Here is a 25,610-nt window from a genome sequence, read left to right on the forward strand (position 1 = left end):
GTCCCCTATAGCCCCCCCCCGGTCCCCTATAGCCCCCCCATTCCCTATAGCCCCTATAGCCCCCCCCGGTCCCCTATACCCCCCCATCCCCTACAGCCCCTATAGACCCCCAGGTCACGTGGCTCTCCCAGCGGCGGTCACGTGCCGGTGACGCACGGGGAGGGGGCGGGGCGCGGTGATCACGTGTTTGGTCGGTCACGCGGCGCGCGGCGCGGCGGTCACGTGACGCGGCGGCCGCCATGCTGTCCCGGCTGCTGAAGGAGCACCAGGCCCGCCAGAGCGAGCGGCGCGAGCTGCAGGGTGAGCCACGCCCCCGTCCCCATGGCAACAGCCCCCGCACACCGCTTCCCATTGGCTGCCGCAGCTGTCGCTCAATGCAGAACGGCACCCCATTGGCTGGTGCGGCTGTCCGTCAAGAGGGGAGAAAGGGCGGGAAGCCTGAGGGGCGGCTGTGGTGGGGGGGGGGGGGAGGCCGGTGAGGTCACGGCTCCGCGCGGTGACGCCACACAGGAGCATGTTGACGTCACGCCAGGGCCTGCTGACGTCACGGGGTGTGGCAGGCCGGGTGGGGGTCCCGCCGCCCCTCACGGCCCTGTCCCCGTGTGTCCCCACCCAGAGCGGCGGCGCAGGGACGCGATTGCGGCCGCCACCCGCCTCACCGAGGCCTTGGTCGATCACCTCAACGTGGGGTGAGCCCGCGACCCCCAAATTCCGTCTGGGACCCCCTCCCCAAGGCCTCATACCCCTCCTGGAGACCCCAGACCCCGCCTGGGGTCTCCCAGCCCCCCAAAGACCCTCTGGGGACCCCAAACCCCGCCTGGGGCCCCCCGACCCTCAAAACGCTGGCTGGGGACCCCAGACCCCGCAAACATCCTACCCCCGAGACCCCCAACCCCACAGAACCCCACAGAACCCCACAGACCCCCCTTCCCAGAGACCCCCAGACAGCTCCCCTCAACCCTACACATGCCCTCATCCCCACAAATCCCCCTTCCTGGAGACCCCCACAAATCTCCTCAGGACCTCCAGCCCCACAAATTCCACTTCTTGAAGACCCTCACCCCAACAAATCCCCTCCCTGAAGACCCCCAACACCCTCAGACACCCCCAACCCCCCAGACTCCCCCTCAGCCCCACAAATCCATCCCTGAAGACCCCCAGATTCCCTCCCACCACTCCCCCCTCCCTTTTCCTCCCCCTCCCCAGGTCCCCCCTCCCTCTCCCGGGTCTCCCCCCGGTCTGGGGGTCTCCCCCGGGCCGTGCCCCCCCGGTGACCCCCGCGCCCCCTGCCCAGGGTGGCGCAGGCCTACGTGAACCAGCGCAAGCTGGACCAGGAGGTGAAGACGCTGCAGGTGCAGGCGGCGCAGTTCGCGCGCCAGACCGGCCACTGGATCGCCATGGTGGAGAACTTCAACCAGGCCCTCAAGGTGGGGGGCCGGGACCCCCGAACCCGCCCCTGGGGAGGGGGCACAGGGGCAGCCCCGGGCTGGGGGCAGCTGGGGCACCAGGAGCACTGGGAGCACTGGGAGAGGAATGGGGGGAGGGTGAAGCCCCCAGACCCATTTAGGGGAGGATGTGGTCCCCAGACTGTGACAAGGGGAGGGAATGAAGTCCCCAGACCTATATAGGGTAGGATGTGGCCCCCAGCCCCATTTAGGGGAGGATGTGGCCCCCAGACTCATATAGAGGAGGATGTGGATCCCAGGCCCATGGGAGGAAATGAAGCCCCCAGACTCATATAGGGGAAGATGTGGATTCCAGATCGTGATGTAGGGAGGATGTAGACCCCAGACTCATATGGGGTGGCCTCCAGATCCATGGGGCAGGAATAAAGCCCCCAGACCCATATAGGGGAGGATGTGGATCCCAGACCACAGGGAGGGAATGAAGCCCCCAGACCCATGAATAGAGGTGGGGGGACGAAGCCCCCAGCCCCCTGGGTTTGTGCTGGAGTGGTTGGGGAGCACCCAGGGGACCCAGGAACATCCAGGGGGGTTTGAGCAGCACCTTGGGGATCTTGAAGAACACCCAGGGGGTCTTGAGGAGCACCCAGGGGGTCTGGGACAGCTCTTAGGGGGTCTTGGGCAGCACCTAGAGGGGTCCTGGGGAACACCCAGGGGGGTCTTGGGGGTCTCGGGCAGCACCCAGGGGGTCCCAGGGGAATGAGACCCCCTCAAATCCATGTGAGGAGCGTGGCAGGGTGGGACTGGCCCCCGGGGTGAGCCCCCTCCCCAAATGGCCGCAGGAGATCGGGGATGTGGAGAACTGGGCCCGCAGCATCGAGCTGGACATGAGGACCATCGCCACCGCCCTCGAGTACGTCTACAAGGGGCAGCTGCAGCCCTCCTGCTCCTGAGGGACCCCCGGGAGCCCCCCCGGACCCCCAGGAACCCCCCCGGACCCCCCAGCCCCGCCGGCTAACAGGGGGAGGGTCTCACCGCGGTGTCCTCGGCTCCCCCCGGCACTGGGATCAATGGAATAAAGCAGGGGGGGCACAGGGGGGGGGCGTGGGGGGGTCAGGCCGGGCCAGTGGGACCCTGGCACAGCCCCCCCCAATCCCCCTAAGCCCCCTCATCCTCTTTAGTGCTTAACCAGGCTCTGAGGCTCCTTTCACTGGGGACAAAGGCGCCTTTGGGGGCAGCGTTCCCCCCGGGGGGGCTCGGCCCCCCGGATCCGGGGGTGGGAGGGCTTCAGTTCCCTGGGGGGGGGTCAGGGCCCCGTTTGGGGGTGAGGCCCCCGGATCCTGGGTATAGAGGGACTTTATTTCCTTGGAGGGGGATCCGGCCCCCATTTTGGGGTGCTGCCCCCCAGATCTTGGGGATAGAGGGGCTTTAATTCCCTGGGGGGGGGGGTCAGGGGCCCATTTTGAGGTGATTTTCCCCCATTTCCCAGGGCTGGGGGGGCTTCAGTTCCCTGAGGGGGGGGTCTCAGCCCCCAAGTCCAGGCACTGCCCCCCATCTCCCAGCACTGTGGGGGGGTCCCAGGGGGGGGTCTCATTCAGGGTGAGGGTCCCCAACAAGGCCGGGCATGTCCCAACCCTCCCCCTCACCCTGGAGGGGTCTGGGGGCTGTGGGGGGGCTCCACCCCCCGGGAGCTTTGGCTGTGCCGGGCACGGGGAGGAGCGACCGTGGCCCCCCCGCCCCAACCCTCAGAGACCCCTCCCCTGTCCCCACGGCCCCCCCTCCCCGGGGAGCCGCCCCCCCCCTCTCACACGGCCCCGAGGCCGCGGCCGGAGCAGCGCCCGCAGCCCCTCTGCCCCCCGAGGGACGTGGGGACCCCCCCGAGGTACGTGGGGACCCCTCCTCTGCCCCCCCCCATGCCGGGGGTCTCCTGTCGCAGGGGGGGCTCTGGGGACATGGGACAGACCCCCGGGGTCCCCCTCAAATCCGAGGGTGGGGGATAAATGGGGGTCCTGAGACCCCCAAACTCCCCAAATGCGGCTGCTGGAGGGGGGCACGGCCCCCCCCATTGGTTCGGGGGACACAGGACAGACCCTGAGTGTCCCCTCCCTCGGTGGCCCCCTCAAATCCGAGGAGGGATTTGAGGGTCCCTCCCACCCTTTTTGGGGGTCCCTTGCATCCTTTTTGGGGGTCCCGCACACCCCCGCGATGTGAAACCCCCAAACCAACAATGGGGGGGGGTCCTGACACCCCAAACCCGCAGATGCGGGTCCCAGAGGGGGACACAGGACAAATCCCCCAAATCCCCGGGTGGGGAGGGGGGTCCTGCCGCCCCTTTGGGGGTCCAACCCCAAAAACCAACAATGGGGGGGTCCTGAGACCCCAAACCCCCAGGTGGGGGTCCCGAAGGGGGCGCGGGGCACCTGCGGGGGGGGGCACGGCCCCGTGAGTCCCCCCCGTGCGGGGCAGCTCGGGGGGCTCAGCTGGGGTGGGGGTCCCGGCCGGGGCAGGGTCCGAGCGGGGGTCCCGGGGGTCCGAGGGGGGGTCCCGGGGGTCCCCGCTGCCCCGCGCGGGCCGGAGGGGCCCCCCCGGAGCCCCCCCGTGCCCGGCCGGTGACCGGTGACGCACGGCCCCGGTAATCCGGGCCGGGCCGCCCGGCCCCGGCCAGGCCGGGACCAGGTGGGTCTGGGGTCCCGCGGGGGGGCTCTGGGGTGTCCCCCACCCCTCCGGGAGCGTGTGGGGACCCCCCCCCCCGGGTCACCGGGGTGGGACAGAGGGGACAGTGGGGACAGAGCCCGGCGGGTCAGTCCTGAGTGACCCCCGTGTCCCCGGGCGGGGAGGGGGGGCACCCCCGTGCTCCGGGCAGGGCGGGGGGCTGGGGGGTCCCACCCGGCTCCGCGGGGGTCCTACCGGGGGTCCCGCGTGTCCCCGTGTCCCCCGAGGGATCACCCCTGGCTGTCCCTGGTGCAGGTGGCACCGGGGACATGACCCGGGACAGGCTGGTGGCACTGGGGACATCTGGTGGGGGGCAGGGCAGGGGGCTGGGGGGTCGCTGCAGACCCCACAGGGGGTTTGAGGGGGGGGTCCCAACGGGGGTCCCGCATGTCCCTTGTCCCCTGAGGGTCACCCGTGGGTGTCCCTGGTGCTGGTGGCACTGGGAGGGGCAGACAGGATGGAGGTCCGGGCAGGGTGCAGTGGGGCCCCCACAGTCCAGGGAGGGTGGGGGTCCCTGCAGGCCCTCCTTGGGGTGCAGGGTGACCTTGGTGGGGGTCCTAGGCATCCCCTGTCCCCCCCCGCCCCGGGTCCCCAGTGTGTGGCTGTACCTGGCTGAGGTGGCACTGGGACAGTCGGATCAGACCCCCATGGGGGGAACAGGGTGGGGGGTCCCTCCAGGCGGGTGAGGGGCTGCAGGGGTGTCCCCAGCAGGGGTCCCACGTGTCCCCTGTCGCCGCAGGCCATGTGGCTGTACGTGGCGCTGGCGGTGTCACACAGAGCGGGGGTCTGGGCAGGCTGAGGGTCCCTCCAGGCGGGTGAGAGGGGTTCCTGTCGGGGGTCCCCACGTGTCCCCTGTCCCCCGCAGGCCATGTGGCTGTACGTGGCACTGGCGGCAGCAGCCTGGGCGCTGTGCTGGCTGCTGCGGGACCGGCGCACGCTGCCCACGGTGACGGACAAGCACGTCTTCATCACGGGCTGCGACAGCGGCTTTGGCAACCTGCTGGCGCGGCGGCTGGCCCGGCGCGGCTACCGCGTGCTGGCCGCCTGCCTGACCCCGCAGGGCGCCGAGAGCCTGCGCGGGGACAGCGCCGGGGGACACCTCCGGACCACCCTGCTGGACGTGACCCGCTCCGACAGCATCCGCAGGGCCGCAGAGTGGGTGCAGAAAGAGGTGGGGGACAAAGGTGAGCAGGAAAGGGGGGGGAAAGGGGCTGCGGGCTTGGGGAGGGGATGGGGGACACCAGGACCTGCAGAGGGACACCTGAGGGCCACCCTGCTCGGTGTCACCTGCTCTGAGAGCATCCGCAGGGCCGCCGAGTGGGTGCACAGGGAGATGGGGGACAAACCCTGGGGACACTCTGGGTGTGCCAGGGGACACTCTGGGAGTCCCAGGGGACACTCTAGGGGTGGAGTTCTGGGGGTGCCATCCTCTCGTGTGGCCCCATTGACCCCAGGGCACCCTGGGGACATCTGGGGGTCCTGGGGGACACTGGGGATGATGTTCTGGGGGTCCCATGGGACACTCTGGGGGTCCTGGGGGACACTGGGGGTGCCATTCTGGGGGTGCCAGGGGACACTGGGGGTGCCATTCTGGGGGTCCCGGGGGACACTCTGGGGGTGCGAGGGGACACTGGGGGTGCCATTCTGGGGGTCCCGGGGGACACTCTGGGGGTGCCAGGGGACACTGGGGGTGCCATTCTGGGGGTCCCGGGGGACACTCTGGGGGTCCCAGGGACACTCTGGGGGTGCCACTCTGCGCCCCCCAGGGCTGTTTGGGCTGGTGAACAACGCGGGCGTGGCCAACCCCATCGGCCCCACGGAGTGGATGGACATCGAGGATTTCCGCCGGGTCATGGCCGTCAACGCCTTCGGGGCCATCGAGGTCACCCTGCAGCTGCTGCCGCTGCTGAAGCGCGCGCGGGGCCGCGTGGTCAACACGTCCAGCGTGCTGGGCCGCGTCTCGGCCAACGGCGGCGGCTACTGCATGTCCAAGTTCTGCATCGAGGCCTTCTCGGACAGTCTCAGGTGGGCGCCAAGCCCCGTGCCTGCCCAGAGCCCTCCGGCCACAGCCTGATCATGGCATGACCCCTCCGGCCACACCCTGACCCCTCCGGCCACACCCTGACCCCCTCCGGCCACAGCCTGAGCCCTCTGGCCATGCCCTGACCCCTGCGCTTGCCTGGAGCCCTCCGGTCACAGCCTGACCCCTCTGGCCATGCCCTGACCCCTCTGGCCACACCCTGACACCTTCTGACCATCCCCTGACCCCCCCGGTGACCCCCCTGACCCCCCAGGCGGGACATGCGGCACTTTGGGGTCAAGGTGAGCATCGTGGAGCCCGGCTTCTTCAAGACCAACGTGACGGACCTGGACTCGCTGGAGGCGTCGCTGCGGCAGCGCTGGGAGCGCCTGGAGCCCGCCACGCGCAGCAGCTACGGGGAGCACTTCTTCCCCCAGTGTGAGTGGGCAGGGGGCCCAGACCCCCGGGGGGCACACCCGGACCCTCGGGGGGCACACCCAGACCCCCGGGGGGCACACCCGGACCCCAGCGTCTCACCCCTTCCTCAGTTTCCCTTTTCCTGACCGTTTCCCACATCCCCCAAACCCCAAACCCTGTGTCTCAGCCCTGCCTCAGTTTCCCCCTTTTCCCGCCTCCCCCAGACCCCAAAGCTCAGCACTGCCCCCTGCCTCAGTTTCCCCGCCCCTGTGTGCCCGCAGACCTGAAGGTGCAGCGCCTGCTGCTGTCGCTGCTGTGTGACAAGGACCTGTCCAAGGTGACGCGCTGCATCGAGCACGCGCTGCGGGCGCAGCACCCCGCGCAGCCGCTACAGCGCCGGCTGGGACGCCAAGCTGCTGTGGCTGCCCGCCTCCTACCTGCCCTCGCCCTGGTGGACCTGGGCCTGGCCCTCATCCTGCCCAAGCCGGCTCAGAGCGTCCCCTGAGCGCCCCCAGACCCAAAATGAACCCCCCGGGGTGGGCAATAAACGCCTCAAACCCACCCGGCCTTGTTTTCGCTCAGCTCAGGGGGATTTGGGGACATTGAGGTGGCTTTGAGGGTTTGGGGACACTGGGGTGGCACCCAGAGCCCCCGGGCCCCATCCCCCATCCCCAAGGGGTCAATGGGGCACAGGGGGACCCCAAAACTCCAGGCTGGACCCCCTCAAACCCATCCGAGACCCCCCCCAACCCCAGGAGGGACCCCCAACCTGGTAAAGGACCCCCAAACCCCACAAGGGTCCCCAGGAGGGACCCCCCCACTGCAAAGACCCCCCCAAAACCCCTCAAAGGGACCCCCCCACCCATCAGGGACCCCCCAGATCTCACTGGGCTCTCTAGAAGCTTTTCCTCTTTATTGCAAACCCGGGGGGCCTCCGAGCCCCCAGGACCCCCGGGGGGACAGGGATTTGGGGGGGGGGGGGGCTACATGACCTCGTAGCCACTGCGGATCCCCCGCATGAGGCAGCAGGAGAAGACAACGCCCAGGATCTGTGGGGACAGGGACAGTGATACCGGGGGGACACAGGGACATGGCGGGGACAGGGACACTGGGGGGGGGACAGAGACATTGGGGGGGGGACAGAGACACTGGAGGGGGGACAGAGACACTGGGGGGACAGGGACACAACTGGGGAGGACAGGGACATTGGGGGGGACAGGGACACTCCCCACCCTGGGGGTCTCTCCCCATATTCGGGGGTCCTTCAGCCCCCCCCGGGGGTCTCACCTCGACGAAGGCCACCCCCAGTGCCACAGCTGCCACCACCACGACTCTGTCCCGGACCCAGGCCTCGAGGCTGGGCAGGCACCCCTGGGGGGCACGGGGAGGTCAGGGGGTGTGGGGACCCCCGGGGGGAGCAGGGACACTGCTCAGAGCCCCTGAGCCCCCAGACCCCCAAAACTCCTTCTTTGACCCCTCCAGACCCCCTCTGTGACCCCCCCGAACTCTCAGACCCCCCCAAACCCCCTGTGTGACCCCCCAGACCCACTCTGTGACCCCCCCAAGCCCCTCTTTGATCTCCCCAGACCTGCTTTGTGACCCTCCAGAGACCCCCTAAACCCCCTCTGTGACCCCCCCAAACCCTCTCTGTGTCCCCCAGACCACCCAAACCCTTTCTGTGCCCCCCAAATGCCCCCTAAACCCCCTCTGTGCCCCCAAACCCCCCCAGACCCCCTCTGTGCCCCCCCAGACCCCCCCCCGCCCCCCAGTTTTTGGGGGTCTCACCTCCGTGAAACACGCTCTGGGGGTGGGGTGCCGGTTGCAGCCGGGGGCGGGGTGGCGGCAGCACGAGGCGGGCACGGTGTCATTGTCCCCAAAGCGCCCCACGCCCGCCCACTCGGTGAAGTTGTGCACCCCGCAGCACGAGAACTGCCAAAAATGGGGAGGGGGCGGGGGGAGACCCCTCCCCAAATCCGGGTCACCTCAAGGGTCACGGTTATATCAGTACAGTGAGGGCTGGGGGGGGACAGGGGGCAGCCCCCTCCCCAAATTTGGGTCACCTCAGGGGTCACTGATATACAAATACAGTGAATGCTGGGGGGGACGGCAGACCCCTCCCCAAATTGGGGTCACTTTTCTAGAAATACACTGAGTGCTGGGGGGGGCAGGAGCAGCCCCCTCCCCAGATTGGGGGGGTCACCTCAGGGGTCACTGTTATACAAGTACTGAATATAAGCACACATTATATTCTTTGTTTTTCGCACGGTAAAACCTCATTTTATCTAATAAATTAGTGATAATAATAAATTATTATTATTAATAATAGTAATAAAAATAAAAATGGGAATAAGACTAAGACTAACAATAAGAGTAAGAACAAGAACAAGAATATGAATAAGAATAAAATAACAATAAAAATAAAAATAAGAACAAAAACAAAAACAAAAAAATAAAAATAAAAATAAATCTATTTTTAAATTATTTTATGTTGATGTTCATTGTCTCCTCTCACCTCCTTCTGGATGGTGTCCATGGTCGCCGCCAGCACCGGGTCCTGCTCGTAGCCCCTCATGGCCTCCCACAGCCCCTCCTCCACCAGCCCGGGCACCTGGGGGGGGCGCGGGGGGTCAGGGACCCCCGGTGGGGGCAGGGACAGTAAATGCCCCCCTGTGACCCCCCCCCTTTGAGACCTCCCTCTGTGTCCCCCCCAACTCAGCCCATCATTATGACCCCCCCATTGTGACCCTCCCCCTCTGTGACCCCAACCCTGACCCCGACCTTGACCCCCCCCATGACCTGATCCCCCCGTGACCCCCTCTGTGACCCCCCAGGACCCCCCACCCTAATCCCTGCTGGGACCCCCCGACCCCACCCTGAGCCCCCCAGAGCCTCCATGTGACCCCCCCCCATTGGGGTGTGGGGGGGTCAGGGGGGTCCAGGGCCCCCCACCTTGTTCTTGAAGACGTAGCCGGCGATGGCAGCAGCGACCTCCACCAGGAAAATGAGGCTGAGCAGGACGGCGAACTGGGGGGGCACGGGGGGGTCAAGGGGGGGTCTGGGAGGGTCGAGGGGGTCATAGATGGGGTTTGGGGAGGGTCACAGAGGGGTCCTGGGGGGCCCCCGGGGGGTCACAGAGGCAGTTGCAGGGGGTCAGAGGGTTTGGGGGGGGGTCGGGGGGGTCACAGAGGGGGTCACGGGGGGGTCAGGTCATGGGGGGGGGGTCAAGGTCGGGGTCAGGGTTGGGGGGTCACAGCTGGGGGGGGTCACAAAGGGGGGTCAGGGTGGGGACATCAAGGGGGGGTCACAATGAGGGGCTGAGTTGGGGGGATCACATGGGGGGTCACATGGAGAGGTCACAAGGGGAGGTCACAAGGGGAGGTCACAAGGGGAGGGGTCACAAGGGGGGGGGGGTCACAAGGGGGGGGGGTCACAAGGGGACATTGTGCCGCCCCAACAAAGCGCTGGGGCGGGGGGTCCCGATGCCGGGCTGGGTCAGGGCTCCCGGAGGGGTCGCGGGGGGGTCCCGGCCCGCCGCCCCCCCTCACCGTGGTGACCATGCAGTAGCTCTCCCTCCAGGCGCCGCAGCAGCCGAAGAAGGCGGTGAGGAAGATGAGGACCCCCAGCACCACCACGGCCCCCGGGGCCCAGCCCGGGGCCGCCACCGGCGCCCGGCCCAGCGACAGCAGCGCCAGCGCCCCGATGGCGATCAGGGCCACGCCGCACACCTGGGGGGGGCACAGGGGGCATGGGGACCCCCAGACACAGCGCGGAACCCCCTCCCCAAATCTCCCAGGGAATCCCTCGAATCCAGCCCCCAAAATCCAGCCCCCAAATCCCCGAGGGAATCCCCAAATCCACCCCCCCAAACACACCGCAGAACCCCCCTCTCCAAATCCCCGAGGGAATCCCCCGGATCCACCCCCCCAAAATCCAGCCCCCAAATCCCCCCGCGGCGCCAATTCGGGGACAAATTTGGGGCGGGGGGACGGCCCCCCCCGGGGGAGGGGACACGGGAGGGGACACGGGAGGGGACAGCGGCCGCAGCGGGAAGTCCAGGAAGTGCGGCCTTCCTGCCACGCGAGAGCCGCGGGGGGGCTGGCACTGACCGGGGGGGTCCGTCCCACCGGGACCCCCCCCAGAACGGCTCCGTGCCCCCCCCCCCTGCAGACCCCTCCCCAGCGCGGGGGGACCCCCGAGAGCGGCGCCGCCCCCGGGCGGCACAAACAGCGCGGGGGGGGCGCGGGGGGGCTGGCACCGTGTCACCGTGTCACCATGAGTGTCCCCCCCCCGCGTGCCCCGGCCCTCGAGGGGTGACTCAGCCCGGTGGCGGCAGGGTGGGGACACGGCCCGGCCTGCGGGGGGGTGGGAAGGGGCCCCGTGTCCCCCCCGTGTCACCTTATGTCCCCCCGTGTCCCCCAGGTCCATCCTCGTGTCCCCCCATGTCCCCTCTGTGTCCCCCCCGTGTCCCCTCCTTGTCCATCCCCGTGTGCCCCCCCGTGTGTCCCCTCCATGTCCCCCTCGAGCCCCACCTTGTCCATCCCCATGTCCATCCCTGTGTGTCCCCCCTCGTGTCCCCCCTCCCGTGTCCCCCCTCCCGTGTCCCCCCTCGTGTCCCCCCTCGTGTCCCCTCCCTGTCCCCCCGTGTCCCCCGGCCGTTACCTCCCGCCGCTCTTTCCTCACCCCGACTTCCCCAAAGCCGCCTCCTCCCGCCGCTCTCGGGGGTCCCCCCGGTCCCCCCCTCGCTTTGGGGTCCCCTGTGCCACCCCAGGGCCCGTTGGGGACAGGATGTGGCTTCACCCAGCGCGACAATAACACCGCCCCCCCCCCGCCTCCCCCCAAATCGGGACCCCCAAACCGGGGCTGCGGGAGGTGGGCAGGGGGTGGCGGGGTGGGCCCGCCCGGTTCCGGCCCCCTGGCGCCCCCCGGTGCCCCCGGTGTCCCCCGGGCCGCGGGCTCACCCAGAAGATGAAGTTGAAGAAGAAAACCAAGAACTTCACGCATTTCATCCCGCCCTCGACCGCCATGGCCCGCCCGTGCTGCGGGAGCGCCGCTCAGCACCGGCACCGGCACCGGCACCGGGCCGGTACCGCTCCCCAGCACCGCGGAACCGCCGCCCCGGGCCGCGCCCCGCTACCGGTACCGGAACCGCTCCGGCCCGGCGCTGCTCCCGGTACCGCTCCGCTCGCCAGGCCCGGCGCCGCTCCCCTCCCCGGTCCCGCTGCTCCCCGTCCCACTCCCCTCCCGGTGCTCCCGGTCCCGCTCCCGCCCAGACCCCGGGCCCGGTTCCGGTGCTGCTTCATCCCCCGGTGATCCCGGAGTTCCCGGTGCGGTTATCTCCCCGGTTCCCGGTGGTCTCGGTACCACTTTCCACCCCGCTCCCGGTGGTCCCGGTGCCGTTCCCCCCCGCCCGCCCCCCCGGTCCCGGTGCCGTTCCCCACCCGGTGCCGGCGCTCCCGGCGCTCCCGGTCCCGCTCGCCGCCGCCCTTCCCGAGGGCTCCGGATCATGTGACGGGGGCGAGCCGGGAGGAACCGGGACCGCCCCGGGACCGCCCCGGGACCGGCACCGCCCCCCGGCCCGGCCCGGCGCGACACGGGCGGCTGCCAGCGACCCTTTATTGTGGGGACACGGGGGACACCGAGGGGACACCGGGGGGACACCGGGGGTCCCACACAGGGGCCCGGCACTCTGAGCTCCCACCGCGTCCCGCACCGGGGTCCCAGACCCCCAAACCCCCATCCTGGGGTCGCTGCTGTCCCGCTGTCCTTGGTCCCTGCCAACCTGGTCCTGCACCCAAAGTCCTCGAGACCCCCTACCCCTCACCCTGGGGTCCCAGACACCCTGGACCCTTCACCCCGGGGTCCCTGTCACCCCTGACCCCACATCCCGGGGTCCGGGGCCCCCTATGCTCCCCACTCGGGGTCCCAGCCCCCCCAAACCCCCCAACCCCCCATCCCAGTGTCCCCCAGCCCCTCCTGACCCCCACCCCGGGATCACAGCCCTCTCTGGCCCCACATTCTGGGGTTCCAGGTTCCCCCAAATTCCCCATTCCAGTGTCCCCCAGCCCACCCAACCCGGGGTCCCAGCCCCTCTCACACTTTACCCCGGGGTCCCAGGCCCCCCAAATCCCCCCATCCCGGGGTCCCAGCCCCCCCAAACCCCCTCCCCCGGGGTCCCAGCCCCCCATACCCCCCTCCCCAATGTCCCCCCCTATGTCACAACCCGGGCACGTCCCGCAGCGCGTCCAGCACCGCCCGCAGGTGCTGCGGGTGCACGAACGCCACCAGCCCGCCCGGGTTCGCCCAGCGCTCGGCGCCGGCCCGGCCCGGCCGCGGGCGGTGGTACCGCAGCTCGGGGGGCTCCGCGCCGCCCCCGTCCCGCCGCGCCCGCAGCGCCCCCTCCAAGGCCACCACGCCGCCCCCCAGGGCCCGCAGGATGGCGTGGGGGCCGCACGAGTCCCACGCGAAGGTGGTGGCCCGCGACAGCACGAAGGCGTCCGCCAGCCCCAGCGCCACGCACAGCAGTTTGTAGCCCGCGCCCGCCGCCAGCAGCGGGGGACCCCCGCCCAGCAAGCCCAGAGCCCCCCGCACCGCCGGGGCCTCGGCGCGGCTCAGCACCACGCAGGGGCGCGGCCGCGGCGCGGGAGGGGACAGCGAGCACAGCCGGGTGTCGCCGTGGGCCACCCCCCAGTGGTAGCGGCCCTGCCACCTGCGGGGAGGGGACACGGAGGGGTGGGGACCTGAGCTGGGGGGTGGGGGAATGGGGGGCAGGGATGGGGGGACAGGGACCCCAGGGTGGGATATGGGGGAATGGGGACCCCCAGGGTGTGGGATCAGGGGGAATAGGGACCCTGGGGTGGGGGGACAGGGACCCCAGGGTGTGGGGGGTATTGGAGAATGAGGACCCCCAAGGTGTGGGGTCAGGGGGAATGGGGACCCCAGGGTGGGGGGGAATGGGGGGACAGGGACCCCAGGGTGGAGGGAATGGGGACCCTCGGGGTGGGATATGGAGGAATGGAGACCCTGGGTGTGGGGTGCTGGGACACCCAGGGTGAGGAATATGAGGGAATGGGGACCCTGAAGTGTGGGGTCAGGGGGTGTCAGGGACCCCCAGGGTGCAGGGTCAGGGGTGTCAGGGACCCCCAGCGGGGCTCTGGCCATACCTGCCGGTCTGGGGGTCCCTCTGGAAGAAGGGCTCGTTGATGACCCCCAGCACGGGCACCCCGGTGTGGCGGTCGAAGGCCCCCACGAGCACCAGGGCCGAGCGCAGCCCCCCGGGCGCGACGCCATCGACGGCGGCCACGTCCTCGCAGCCCCTGATGAACTCGTTGGTGGAGTCTGGGGGGTTTGGTGGGGCGTCAGCGGGGTCCTGGCCTGGCCCTGGCCCTGTCCCCATCCCTGTCCCTGTTCCTGTCCCACAGCCCAATCCCTGTCCCCATCCCGTCCCTGTCCCTGTTCCTGTCCCTGTCCCATCCCATCCCATCCCACCCCACCCCATGGATCCCACCCCGTGCCCACCCCCAGCCCCTCACCAATGGGGTCTATCCAGATGCCCAGGTCCCCCGGGCACACTCCGGGCTCGATGTCAGCCAGCTCCGTGTCCTCGAGTGTCACCTCCCGGTGCACGGCCTCTGCCAGCAGCTCGGCCGCCCGCGCCTGCTCGGGGCCCAGCACGGCCAGCAGCAGGGCAGCCGTGTCCCCGGGGGTGGCACCGACCTGCACTGTCACCGTGCCACCTGCGGGACCTCGAGTCAGCCCCGAGTCAGCCACCGGGGTGGCACAGGGACAGCCAGGGTGGCACAGACCCACACTGTCACCGTGCCACCTGCTGGAACCCTGAATCAGACAGGGACACAGCACAGGGACCCCCGACTCAGCCACGGCCCCGCAGACCCCGATGTGGGGACCTCAGCTCAGCCACCGTGATGTGGGGACATGGGGACATGGGGCAGGGTGGCACTGGGACATTGGGACATGGGGCAGGGTGGCACTGGGATATGGGGACATGGGACATGGAGACCCCCTCCTCAGCCTTGGCCCCACATCCCCCACATGTGTCCCTCTGTTCACACTGTCCCCACCCCACTGTCCCTTCCCTGTCCCCTCCTGTCCCCCCTGTCCCCACTCACCCTCCGCGTCCTTGAACTCGCTTGACTCCTCCCCATGGATGTGTCCCCTCAGCTCGGGGAACTGGGGGGACACCGGGGGGGCTCAGGGGGGGCTCGGGTCGTGCCAGCCCCCCCGGACGCCCCCCGGGCTGTCCCCACCTGTGTCCCCAGGTCGTGCTTGATGAGCTCCTGGATCAGGACATCCGCCAGCGTCTTGAAGTCGTGCTGGAAGCGCTCGTTCCTGTCGGGGCCCGTCTTCTCGGCCACCAGCAGCCGGAACAGCGGCTCCTCCGCCCGGCACAGCCGCGCCACCTCCGCCGCCTTCTGCGACACCGCCACCAGCGCCGGCAGCAGCCCCGCCATGGCGGGACAGCGGCGACACCGGCGACAGCGGCGACACCCGCCAGGGACAGCGGTCGGGGTCAGGGACGCGCCCCGGAAGGATCCGAAATGATCTCAAATGTGGGAGGGGGGCTGTGGGGACATTGGGATGTGGGGACATGGGACAGTCCCCCCCCGTCCCCCACGGGCATGTGGGGATTTAGGAACAGGGTGACACTGGGATGTGGGGACACGGGGACAGGGTGACACCGGGATTTGAGGACAGGGGCGCATGCAGATGTTGGGCCATGGGGACACGGGGACACGGGGACATAAATGTGGAGTCAGGGGTGACGTGGGAACACGGGGACACGGGGGACGTGGCGATGTGACCACGGCCACACGGGGGGGTGGCTCTGTCCCGTGGGGACACGGAGCTGTCCCTGGGATGTCCCCGCGGTGGGGGTGGCTCTGTCCCCGGGGACACGGAGCGGCCGGGCCGGGGGGGTCCCCACTGTCCCCCCGGAAGGCGCTGGGGACACGCGGCCACCCCGCAACGCTCCCGGAATGGCCCCAAACTCCCCCCCCCACCCCCCCCGCACCGGGGACCCCCCCCCACCCCTGGGGACACCGCGGGGACCCCGGGGGACCCCGGGCCGCGCCCCGCCCGCGCTGCCGTTACCGGGGCCGCTGGCAGCTCCTGGGGCGGCCCGGGGGCGGGGACGGCGCCGCGTCACGGCCGCCTTTAACCCGCTCGCTGCCGCGGCCCCGCGAGCACGGGTCCCACCGGAGTGCGGCCGCACCGGGGGGCGTCGCGACACCGGCGGGGAGGGGACAAAGAGGGACACGACCCTCCCCCTCCTCTTCCCCCCGCCCGCTCCGTGAGGCCGCTCCCCGGGGTTGTGACAGCGGTGACACCGGGGCGCGGCGCTGCCGCGGCGACAGGAGACTCGCGGTGGCGGTGGCGGGGGTCCAGTGTCGCCTGTCGCCTGTCTCCTGTCGCCTGTCGCGTGTCCCCAAAGCGCCCCCGCTGCAGTTCCGCCCCTGGCCGCAGGGGGGCGCGCTGCTCCCAGCGCTCCGGTACCGGCACCGCCCCCCCCCCCCCTCCCCGCACCGGGGGGCAACGGGGCCGCTCCCCCCCCCAAAAAACCCACCGAGACCCCCCCGGAGCTCTCCACGCCCCCCGGGCCGGCCCTCCTGAGCGCCCCCCGCCCCCCGGGGCCGCCCCGTGGGGTTTTCCCCTCTCCATGGTTCTGATGGGGAGGGGCACAGGGAAAAGGGGGGGGTCCCCGGGGGGGTCCCCACGGTGCTCTCAGGGCCGGGGTCCCCTTGTTCCTCCCCCGGCTCCTCCTGGGAGGGCGCCCGGTGCCGCTGCGGAGAGGGCAGCCCCCTCCGTGCCCCCCCGGGGGGGTGGGGGCAGGACCCCCGTGACCCCCGGGGGTCCCCGCGCCCCCCCGGCCGTGGCCGGGCTCTCCTCGGCCGTGCCGGGCTATCCTTGTCCCTCCCGGGACGATGCTCCTGCGGCACTTCCCAGCTCCAGCGTGTTCCACACCGGGCACCTTCACCCCCCTCCCCGGGGTTTCAGCCCCCCCGGGGGTCCCCGAGCCCCCCAACTCCCGGCGGGCACCCCCGGCCCGCGCTCCGCCGCCCCCGGTGGCTCCGGGACCCCTCGGCTGGCGGACCCCGCCTGTCCCCGGTGCGGCCGGAGCGGGGCCGGGGGGCCTCGGGGGCTGCCGGGGGGGGGTCCGGGGGGCGGGCGCACTTGCCGGGACGCGCGTCCATCCCGCCGCACTTGCCGGCAGCCGGGGCCGGGCCGCGCCGCCCCCCGCGCCCCCCCGAGCCGAGGGGCGGGCTGGGGGTGCCCGAGCGCACCGGGCGGCGGCGGGGCCGTTCCCGGGGCTCGGGGGGCCGGCGGCGGCTGGTGCCAAGCCCCTGCCAGAACCTCTTTTGTGCGCCCGCAGCCAATCAAGGCCGCTGACGACACACTTCTCTTGGGGTATAAAACCCCGGGGCCGCCGCTGCCGCCGCTTTTTTTCATCCCCCCCCCCCTTCGGCCCCCCCCGGGGTCCCCGCTTCCCCGCCCCCGCCGCCGTTACCGCCTTCCCCCCTTGCGCGCTGCGGTGGAAGCGGGGCGGGGGGGCGGCCCGGTGGGGAAGGGTTTGCTTATTTAATTTATTTTTTCTTTTTCTTTTTTTTTTTTTTTCTTTTTTGCCTTCCCTCTTCTTTCTTTTTTTTTTATTTTTATTTTTAAATTTTTTTTAAACTCGCCCTCCCGATGCATCTCCTGCTGTCCCCCCCCGGCATGGCCCCGCTGTGCTGGCTGCTGGGCTCGCTGGTGGCCGCGGTGGCGGGCGGGGGGTCGGTGCAGCAGCAGCCCCCCGCCCCCGAGCCCGCCTGCCCCGTGTGCCTGTGGCGGCGGCAGAGCAAGGAGCTGCGGCTGGAGAGCATCAAGTCGCAGATCCTGAGCAAGCTGCGGCTGAAGGAAGCGCCCAACATCACCCGGGAGGTGGTGAAGCAGCTGCTGCCCAAGGCCCCCCCGCTGCAGCAGCTCCTGGACCTCCACGACTTCCAGGGGGACTCGCTGCAGCACGACGAGTACCTGGAGGAGGACGAGTACCACGCCACCACCGAGACCGTCATCAGCATGGCCCAGGAAAGTCAGTGCCGCCCTTTGTTCCGCTGCAAACTTCGCCGGAGGATTCCCTCCCTCCCCACCCCCGCGCCGGGCCCCGCTCCGGGCCCCCCCCGACCCCGGGTCCCCTCCCCGCTGCTCGCCGAGGTCCCCAAGGGGCGCCCCCTCCTCGGCCGAGCGCCTACCCCCACCCCGGGTCCCCCCCCGGGGGTCTCTGAGCCCCTCGCGGTCCCTGCGGGTCTCACATCGCCCCCCCCCCACCCTTGAGCCGTGCGGGTCCCGCGGGGACGCTGCGGGTGCGCGGGGATGGGGACAGGGGACAGGGGACAGGGGGACAGGAGAGAGGGGGACAGGGGACAGGGGACGGGGGACAGGAGGATGGGGGGAGTGGGGACAGGGGAACAGGGGACACGGGGACAGGGGGACAGAGGAGAGAGGGACAGCAAGACAAGGGGACAGGGGGACAGAGGAGAAAGGGACAGAGAAGGACAAGGGGAGAGGGAGACGGGGAGAGGGGGACAAGGAGACAGAGGACAGGGGGACAGCAAGACAAGGGGACAGGGGACAGGACAGCTCACCGAGAACTGGGAGAGGGGCCCAGTGCTGGGGACCAGGTGCTGACACTGGGGACTGGGAGGTGGCACTGGGAGCTGGGACTGGGACTGGGAACTGGTTCTAAGTGCTGGGACCTGGGACTGGAACGTGGTACTGGGGACTGGGACTGGGAGCTGGGACTGGGAGCTGGGATAGGGACTGGGAGGTGACAGCAGCGCCTGGCCCAGCAGCAGCACTGGGACCTGACCCTGGGTACTGGGACCGGGAACTGGGACTGGGGGCAGAGACAGGACACTGAAGACTGGGACTGGGGACTGGAACCGGGGTTGGGAACTGGGAACTGAGACAGGGCACTGGGGACTGGGATTAGGACAGCAACTGGGGCCTGGGACTGGGAACAGAGACAGGGCACTGTGGAGTGGGAACTGAAACTGGGGTCTGAAACTGGGAACTAAGGCAGGGCACTGGGAGCTGGGACTGGGAGCTGAGACAGGGCGCTGGGACTGTCACCGGGCACTGGCACCGCTCAGCAGTGGCACTGGGACCCGGTCCTGGGCACTGGGAGCAGACTGGGGGCTCAGGGCAGGTGGCACGGTGACCTCGCAGTCCCCAGGGCACGTGGCGGGGTGACAGCAGAGTGACAAACAGGGTGACAAACAGGGTGACAGCAGGGTGACGACAAGGCCACAGCAGGGTGACAACAGGGTGACAAACAGGGTGACAGCAGGGTGACGGGAAGGTGACATCAGGGTGACAGTGAGGCCACAGCAGGGTGACAGCAGGGTGACAGCAGGCCGTGCTGGGGACAGGCCAGCGCAGCCGGGGGTCCCCGCTGGGACATGGGGAGGGGACACGGGGACCCAGCTCGGCTCTGCCCCCTCCCCTGCCTCAGTTTCCCCCGGGATTTCTCCACCTGCTCCCGGCGCGGGACCCCCGGGGGGGCGGGGGCCGGGGGCGAAGGGCGAGCGGAAGGGAGGGAGGTGCGAGGCGCTGCCGCCCCCTCCCCGAATTTCCTTCCCAGGCATTAAATGCGCTCGGGTGGCTTTGAAATTTTATTACCCATAAAATTGACGACACGCTGGGGTTTTCCTCCCCGGGCCTCGGGGCCCCCCCTCCCCGCCCCTTTCGCAGCTCGGGGGCCCCCCAAAAGAAAGGGCAGAGCCCTCCCCCCGGCCGGGGGTCCCGCGGGCCCGGACCCCCGGCCGGATGCTCCCCGGGGAGGGGCGGGGGGGCTGCTCTGCCGTGATTATTTTGATTTTTTTCCTTTTTTCCCCTCTGCCCCCCCGGCAATCGCGGGGTTTTTATGGTTCCTGAACAGAAGGAGGGGAAGGGGCTTTATGGGCGCAGCGGAGCCATAAAGCTCTCGGGTTCCCCCGCCCCCCGGGCCCCCGGGAGCAGCCGGGGACGGAACCGGCTCCGAGGGACAGCGAGGGGCGACCCGTGACCCCCGCGACCCCCGCGGGGCGGGGGGGACTTAATGAGGCCCGGGGGGTCGGGGGGGGCCGGGGCTGGAGGGGCCCGTGGGGAGGAGCTCAAGGTCAGAGCGATGTGGGGACAGGGGGACAGCAGGACAGGAGGACATGTGGACATAGGGACACAGGGACGTGGGGCTGTGGGGATATGGGAGCAGCAGGACATGGGGACAGAGGGGCAGCAGGACAGAGGGACAGGGGGACAGGGGGACAGCAGGATGTGGGGACAGAAGGACATGTGGATGTGGGGACACAGCAACATGAGGATGTGGGGACACAGGGACAGCAAGACGTGGGGACACAGGGACACAGGGACAGCCCCCAGCACCTCGGGGGGGGGGGCCGGAGCTGGGAGGCCGCGCTTGGGGGGCCCCGAGTGCGGGAACAAAGAGCGGGGGGGGCTCCGGGGGCCGCCCCCCGCCCGGCACAGGCCCAGCTGTGCCCGGTGTCCCGGTAACCTTTATCCCCCGTTGCCACAGCGACGGGACGAGCATCCTGGCACGGCGGGTGGCGGGGCACGGCCCCCCCGCCGGACCCCCCCTCACCGCGCCCCGGCTCCCCGGGACTGCCGGGGGGACAGGGGGGTGTCCCCAGCGTCCCCAGGGAGGGGATTCGGTGGCCGCCCACCCCCAAACCCCCCCAGCACCCAGCGGCCACCGCAGCGCTGTCACCTCACCCCTGGGTGACACCGAGGGGGGGACAAAGCCCCCGCAGAGGCGCTGGGGGGAGTCATTGGTGGCTGTGAGGGCGGGGTGGGGGTGAGTGGGGGGTCCCCGCGGCCCCCGGCCCCATTTGCGAGCGGCGGGGCCGGGCTGGGGAGGGGAGGCGACATTCGCGGTGTCGTGACCCCCGCGGGGCCGGCAGCAGCAAATGGCCCCGCGCTGCAGCTGGGCGCTATTAAACCTGACCGGCCCGGGCGGGGGCGCGGGGGGCGCGAATTCCCCGCTCAATTCGACACAGATGTGGGGCCGGGCAGCGGGGGGACCCCCGGAGCCGCGGGGGGACCCCCGGAGCCGCGGGGTGCGCGGGGGTGTCACCGCCCCGGCGCCGGTGGCGCTGGATTTGTCACCTCCCGGCTTTGGGGCGGCTGCGGGATTCCCCCCGAGGTGTGGGGTGGGATTTGGAGGGTGGGAGATGGAGCGCGGTGGGGCCCGGAGCCCGTGAGGGGGGGGGGGAAGGGCGGCCCCCAGCAGGTGCTGCGGGCCCGGAGCCCCCTCCCCGCTCTGCCCCGGACCCCCCCGCGGGGGGCTCGCCCCGGGCCCGTCCTGAGCCCCCCGGGGCCGCGGGGCAGGGGCCGAGCCGGGACCTCCTCACGGCGACCCCCGGGGCGGCCTCTGACCCGACCTTCACCTCCGAACCACGGGGAGGGGCTGCCCCGACCCCGCGCCCCTCGGGGGTCCCGCGGTGGGGCCGGGGGGGGCCCGAGGGCGGCTCGGGGGTCGCAAAGGGTGGGGGGGGTGACGGAGAGCAGCGAGGGAGTGCCAGAGTGCAGTTGGGGGGTCCCAGGGAGGGGCTGGGGTATCCCAGAGGAGAGCTCGGGTCCCGGCATGGGGCCTGGGGGGCTCAGTGTGGGGCTGGGGGATCCCAGAGAGGGAATCGGGGTTATCAGAGAGGGAATCAGGTCCCAGAGTGTGGCTCGGGGGTCCCTGCGTGGGGCTCAGAGGTCCCGGAGGGGGTCTCAGGTCCCATTGTGGAGCTGGGGGGGGGGGAATCCCAGGATGAGCCTCGGGGGTCCCAGAGCATGGGGCGGGGGTCCCTACACGGGGCTTGGAGTGGGGCTGGGGGTCCCAGAGAGGGTCTCAGAGGTCCCCGAGAGGGTCTCAGATCCCACTCTGGGGCTCGTGGGGTCCTGAGCATGGCTCGGGGGTCCCGGAGTGGGGCTGGGGGTCCCAGAGAGGGGCTCAGATCCCATTGTGGGGCTGGGGGCGGATCCCAGGATGAGCCTCGGGGGTCCCGAGCGTGGGGCGGGGGTCCCCCCACGGGACCAGCGATGCTCCCGAGGCGCACCCTGACCCCTCCTCCCCCCCTGCCCCCGCAGCGGACCCGGCGGTGCAGATCGAGGGCAGCCCCCACTGCTGCTTCTTCAACTTCAGCCCCAAGATCATGTTCACCAAGGTGGTGAAGGCGCAGCTGTGGGTGTACCTGCGGCCGGTGCAGCACACCTCCACCGTGTACCTGCAGATCCTGCGCCTCAAGCCCGTCACGGACGAGGGCAGCCGCCACATCCGCATCCGCTCGCTCAAGATCGAGCTCAACTCGCGCGCCGGGCACTGGCAGAGCATCGACTTCAAGCACGTCCTGCAGAACTGGTTCAAGCAGCCGCACAACAACTGGGGCATCGAGATCAACGCCTTCGACCCCAACGGCAACGACCTGGCCGTCACCTCGCTGGGGCCCGGCGCCGAGGGGCTGGTGGGTGGCACCGCCCCGGGGGGACAGAGGGGCTGGGGGGTGGCACCGCCCCGGGGGGACAGAGGGGCTGGCGGGTGGCACCGCCCCGGGGGGACAGAGGGGCTGGTGGGTGGCACCGCCCCGGGGGGACAGAGGGGCTGGAGGGTCCCCAGGGGGGCAGCGGGGTGGGTGGTGGGGCAGGTGATGGGTCTGGAGGACGGTGACAGCTCTGTGGGGTTAGTGACAGCCTGAGGGATCACTGGTCATGGGGACAGTGACAGGTCGGTGGGGCACTGGCAGCTCCGTGGGGCTGTTCACAACTTTGTGGGGACAGTGACAGCTCCGTGGGGACAGTAACGCCCTCATGGGGTAGGTGGCAGCTCTGTGGTGACAGTCAGAGGTCCAGGAGACAGTGACAGCTCCGTGGGGACAGTGACTCTCTAGCGTGTGTGGCAGCTCTCTGGGACTGGTGACAGCCTGGGGGCTTACAGGTGTGGGGGACAGGGATAGCTCCGTGGGGCTGGTGGCACCTCAGTGGGGCTGGCGGCACCTCAGCAGTGCTTCTGCCAGTGCCATGGTGCCAATGACACCTGCATGGGGCTGGGGACACCTGGATAGGGCTGGTGACACCTCAATAGACTGGTGGCAGCTCCCTGACAGCTGTTCCCTGTGTCCCCTGACTGCTATCCCCTGTCCCCCCAGCATTGTCCCTGTGTCCCCCGACTGCTGTCCCTGTCCCCTGACCGCTGTCCGTGTCCCCCCAGCACTGTCCCCTGTCCCCTGTCCCCTGACCATTGTCCTGTGTCCCCCGTGTCCCTGACCGCTGTCCCTGTCCCCTCACCGCTGTCCCCCGTGTCCCTGACCGCTGTCCCTGTCCCCTCACCGCTGTCCCCCGTGTCCCTGACCGCTGTCCGTGTCCCCCCAGCACTGTCCCCTGACTGCTGTCCCTGTCCCCTGACCGCTGTCCCCTGACCATTGTCCCCTGTGTCCCCCCAGCACCCCTTCATGGAGCTGCGCGTCCTGGAGAACAACAAGCGCTCGCGGCGGAACCTGGGGCTGGACTGCGACGAGCACTCGACGGAGTCGCGCTGCTGCCGCTACCCGCTCACCGTGGACTTCGAGGCCTTCGGCTGGGACTGGATCATCGCGCCCAAGCGCTACAAGGCCAACTACTGCTCGGGCCAGTGCGAGTACATGTTCATGCAGAAGTACCCGCACACGCACCTGGTGCAGCAGGCCAATCCCCGCGGCTCGGCCGGGCCCTGCTGCACGCCCACCAAGATGTCCCCCATCAACATGCTCTACTTCAACGACAAGCAGCAGATCATCTACGGCAAGATCCCCGGCATGGTGGTGGATCGCTGCGGCTGCTCCTAGAGCCGCCCGAGCCTCCCCTCCCCGCGCCCGACCCTCCCCCTAGAGCCGGCCCCCCCCTCCCCGCCCCCCCGGCGCCGCCGCCTCGGACTCCTCGTTTTGGGGTTTTTTCCGCTCTTTTTGTTTTTTTGACTTTTTTTTGGTTTTGCTGTCGGTTCGGGGCGGGGCGGGAAGCGAGAAGTGACAAAGGCCAAGCGTTGAGATCGGTTTGGATGGCGGAGGGGAGAGGAGGAGGAGGAGGAGGAGGAGGAGGAGGAGGAACCCCACGGAGCGGCGAGCCCGCGACCCCACGCGCATTGTGCAATAAAAGCGACCGGACGGAGGAGGGGACGGGGGGGCCGGGACCCCCACGCCGCGGTGGCGACACGGGGACACCGCGGGGACACGGCCGCGGGTGGCGGCTCCCCCGGGCCGGCTGGAGGAGGAGGAGGAGGAAGAGCGAGCGCGCCCCGCGCCTCCCCGTGCTCCTGGAGCAGCGCTGGGGACGGCGCTGGTGACACCCAAGGGGGGGTGACCCCGTCCCCGCGGCCGCGGGACCCCCGGGACCGGGAGGGACCCGCCTCCCTTCTTTTAATTTATTTATTTATTAATCGCCCCCCCGGCCGGCGCTCGCCCCCTCCCGCCCCTCGCGGCTGCCGCGGAGGGGCCGCCGCAGCCCGGAGACCCCCGGGGACCCCCGGGCGAGGGCGGCGGGAGGGGCCGGAGCCTCCGCCCGGGCTTTGGCTCCGGCGCTGGCACCGGCCCCGGGGCCCCGGCGCTCGGCCGAGGGGTGAGGGCGGCCCGGGGGTCACCCGGAGGCGACACCAGAATTGTTGGGAGGCTCCGGCTGGGGCTGAAATTCCGCTTACGCCGCACATTCGCCTCCCCGCTGCCCTCGGAGGGGTTTGTTTGGTTTTGTTTTTTCGGGTTTTTTTTTTCCCTTTCTCTGTTGTTTGTGTTTGTTTCACGTGAGAACGAACCCGAACCCCCCGCGTCTCCCCGAGGCTCCGCCGCGGCTCCTGCGGTTCCCTCCCGGCCCCGGGCGATGCGGGCGGGGCCGGAGGAGGCTCCGGTGGGGGGAGAAAGGGGGAGAAGCCCCCGGAGCCCCTGCGACCCCCGGAGCCTCCAGAGCTCCCGGAGCCTCCAGAGCTCCCCCAGCCCCCGGAGCTCCCGCAGCCCCCGGAGCCCCGCAGCCCCCGGAGCCCCCCAGCCCCCGGAGCCCCCCAGCCCCCGGAGCCCCCCAGCCCCGCGGCCCCCGGCCCCAGCACTTATCCCCAGGGTGCCGGAGGGGGACGCGGCCCCGGCCCGGCCCGGGGGGCTGCGGGCGGGGGGCGGCCCCGCACCCGCGTAGCACTTAAGGGGGGCCGGGGGCGGCCGGGGGGCGGCCGGGGCACTCCCGGGACGTTCAGCACTTGTCGCCGGCTCCGCCACAGCTCCGCGGAGCCCCCGCGGCGCTTACGGGGGGCTGAGGCAGCCCCGGGGTGGGGGCGCGGCGCTGGTTCGGGACCCCCGCCCCGCCCCGGGCCCCCCCTCCTGGCGCCGCAGCACTTAAGGGGCCCCTCGTGCCAGGCCGGGTGGCACCGCCCGGTGTCACCGCCCTGGTGGCGCCGGCGGTGGCAGCGGGGGCCCAAGGGAGGGGACGGGGATGGGGACAGCGCGGGGGGGGGGGGCAGGAAGGGAGAGGAGAGGTCCCGCAGCCCCCTGAAAGGGGCGCGGCCCGGCCCCGTGGCCACCGGGCCCTCGTGGTGGCCACCGGGCACTCGGGGACGCAAATCCGGGGTCGGGGCACCCCCTGGCCCTGCCCGTCGGTGCCTTGGGGGGCTCCGGGGCTGGCAGGGGACACCCCCGGTGCCCACCGGGAAAGGGCCAGAAGCCGCTGGGACGGGACTGGGACTGGGACGGGACTGGGACGGGACTGGGACTGGGACTGGGACGGACTGGGAAGGGCCCGGCCCTGGAGGGGCCATGGAGCCCCAAACCCCCCGGCCCCGCACCCCAAACCCCCCGCGAGGCCCCGGGGCTGCCACAGGCAGGGGGCACCGAAGGGGACAGGGCGGGGAGGGCTGGCACTGGGACCAGTCAGAGCTGGCAACTGGGACCAGTTCAGGACTGGACACTGGAAGCCGCCAGCTCCAGGCACTGGCACCAGTCAGAGCTGGCAACTGGGACCAGTGACCTCCGGGCATTGCACCAGTCCCCCCAGCGGGCAGCACTGGTCCCAGTGACCAG

General features: G+C 70.6%; 5 protein-coding genes across 8 annotated transcripts; 3 read left to right on the forward strand and 2 right to left on the reverse strand.

The window, feature by feature from the left end:
• The first annotated feature begins 144 nt into the window (after positions 1-144).
• Positions 145-2,498, forward strand: BLOC1S1 (biogenesis of lysosomal organelles complex 1 subunit 1). 2 transcript variants are annotated; one of them, XM_063420926.1, is made up of 4 exons: positions 145-300; positions 617-689; positions 1,295-1,427; positions 2,249-2,498. In XM_063420926.1, exons 1-4 carry the CDS (start codon positions 240-242, stop codon positions 2,354-2,356), a joined length of 375 nt encoding a protein of 124 aa, XP_063276996.1. In that variant the 5' UTR covers positions 145-239; the 3' UTR covers positions 2,357-2,498. The 2 variants fall into 2 exon arrangements, with proteins under 2 accessions (XP_063276996.1, XP_063276994.1); XM_063420924.1 differs by having other exon boundaries at positions 150-300; positions 2,246-2,458.
• A 1,482-nt stretch (positions 2,499-3,980) lies between these two features.
• RDH5 (retinol dehydrogenase 5) lies at positions 3,981-7,072 on the forward strand. The gene is given in 7 exon segments (XM_063420938.1): positions 3,981-4,079; positions 4,981-5,299; positions 5,882-6,140; positions 6,410-6,573; positions 6,834-6,928; positions 6,930-6,993; positions 6,996-7,072. Coding segments are annotated over 6 exon segments (960 nt in total). The 5' UTR covers positions 3,981-4,079; positions 4,981-4,983; the 3' UTR covers positions 7,058-7,072.
• Positions 7,073-7,444: 372 nt separating this feature from the next.
• CD63 (CD63 molecule) lies at positions 7,445-12,133 on the reverse strand. Its single transcript, XM_063420982.1, has 8 exons — positions 11,991-12,133; positions 11,511-11,588; positions 10,098-10,277; positions 9,502-9,576; positions 9,065-9,160; positions 8,338-8,481; positions 7,840-7,923; positions 7,445-7,601 (listed from the first exon to the last, which is right to left on the reverse strand). Exons 2-8 carry the CDS (start codon positions 11,574-11,576, stop codon positions 7,536-7,538), a joined length of 711 nt encoding a protein of 236 aa, XP_063277052.1. The 5' UTR covers positions 11,577-11,588; positions 11,991-12,133; the 3' UTR covers positions 7,445-7,535.
• Positions 12,134-12,740: 607 nt separating this feature from the next.
• Positions 12,741-15,563, reverse strand: INPP1 (inositol polyphosphate-1-phosphatase). Of its 3 annotated transcripts, none has more exons than XM_063420983.1 (5): positions 14,817-15,563; positions 14,679-14,739; positions 14,082-14,374; positions 13,713-13,887; positions 12,741-13,258 (listed from the first exon to the last, which is right to left on the reverse strand). In XM_063420983.1, the coding sequence occupies exons 1-5, from the start codon at positions 15,157-15,159 to the stop codon at positions 12,766-12,768; spliced, it is 1,365 nt and encodes a 454-aa protein (XP_063277053.1). In that variant the 5' UTR covers positions 15,160-15,563; the 3' UTR covers positions 12,741-12,765. The 3 variants fall into 3 exon arrangements, with proteins under 3 accessions (XP_063277053.1, XP_063277055.1, XP_063277056.1); XM_063420985.1 differs by having other exon boundaries at positions 14,082-14,285; positions 14,817-15,152; XM_063420986.1 differs by lacking the exon at positions 14,082-14,374 and having other exon boundaries at positions 14,817-15,158.
• A 1,585-nt stretch (positions 15,564-17,148) lies between these two features.
• GDF11 (growth differentiation factor 11) lies at positions 17,149-23,449 on the forward strand. The gene is made up of 3 exons (XM_063420927.1): positions 17,149-17,635; positions 21,676-22,049; positions 23,025-23,449. Exons 1-3 carry the CDS (start codon positions 17,254-17,256, stop codon positions 23,403-23,405), a joined length of 1,137 nt encoding a protein of 378 aa, XP_063276997.1. The 5' UTR covers positions 17,149-17,253; the 3' UTR covers positions 23,406-23,449.
• Positions 23,450-25,610: the final 2,161 nt, after the last annotated feature.

Source organism: Prinia subflava, chromosome 34 (genome assembly GCF_021018805.1).
Source record: "Prinia subflava isolate CZ2003 ecotype Zambia chromosome 34, Cam_Psub_1.2, whole genome shotgun sequence".
Taxonomy (NCBI): Eukaryota; Metazoa; Chordata; class Aves; order Passeriformes; family Cisticolidae; genus Prinia; species Prinia subflava.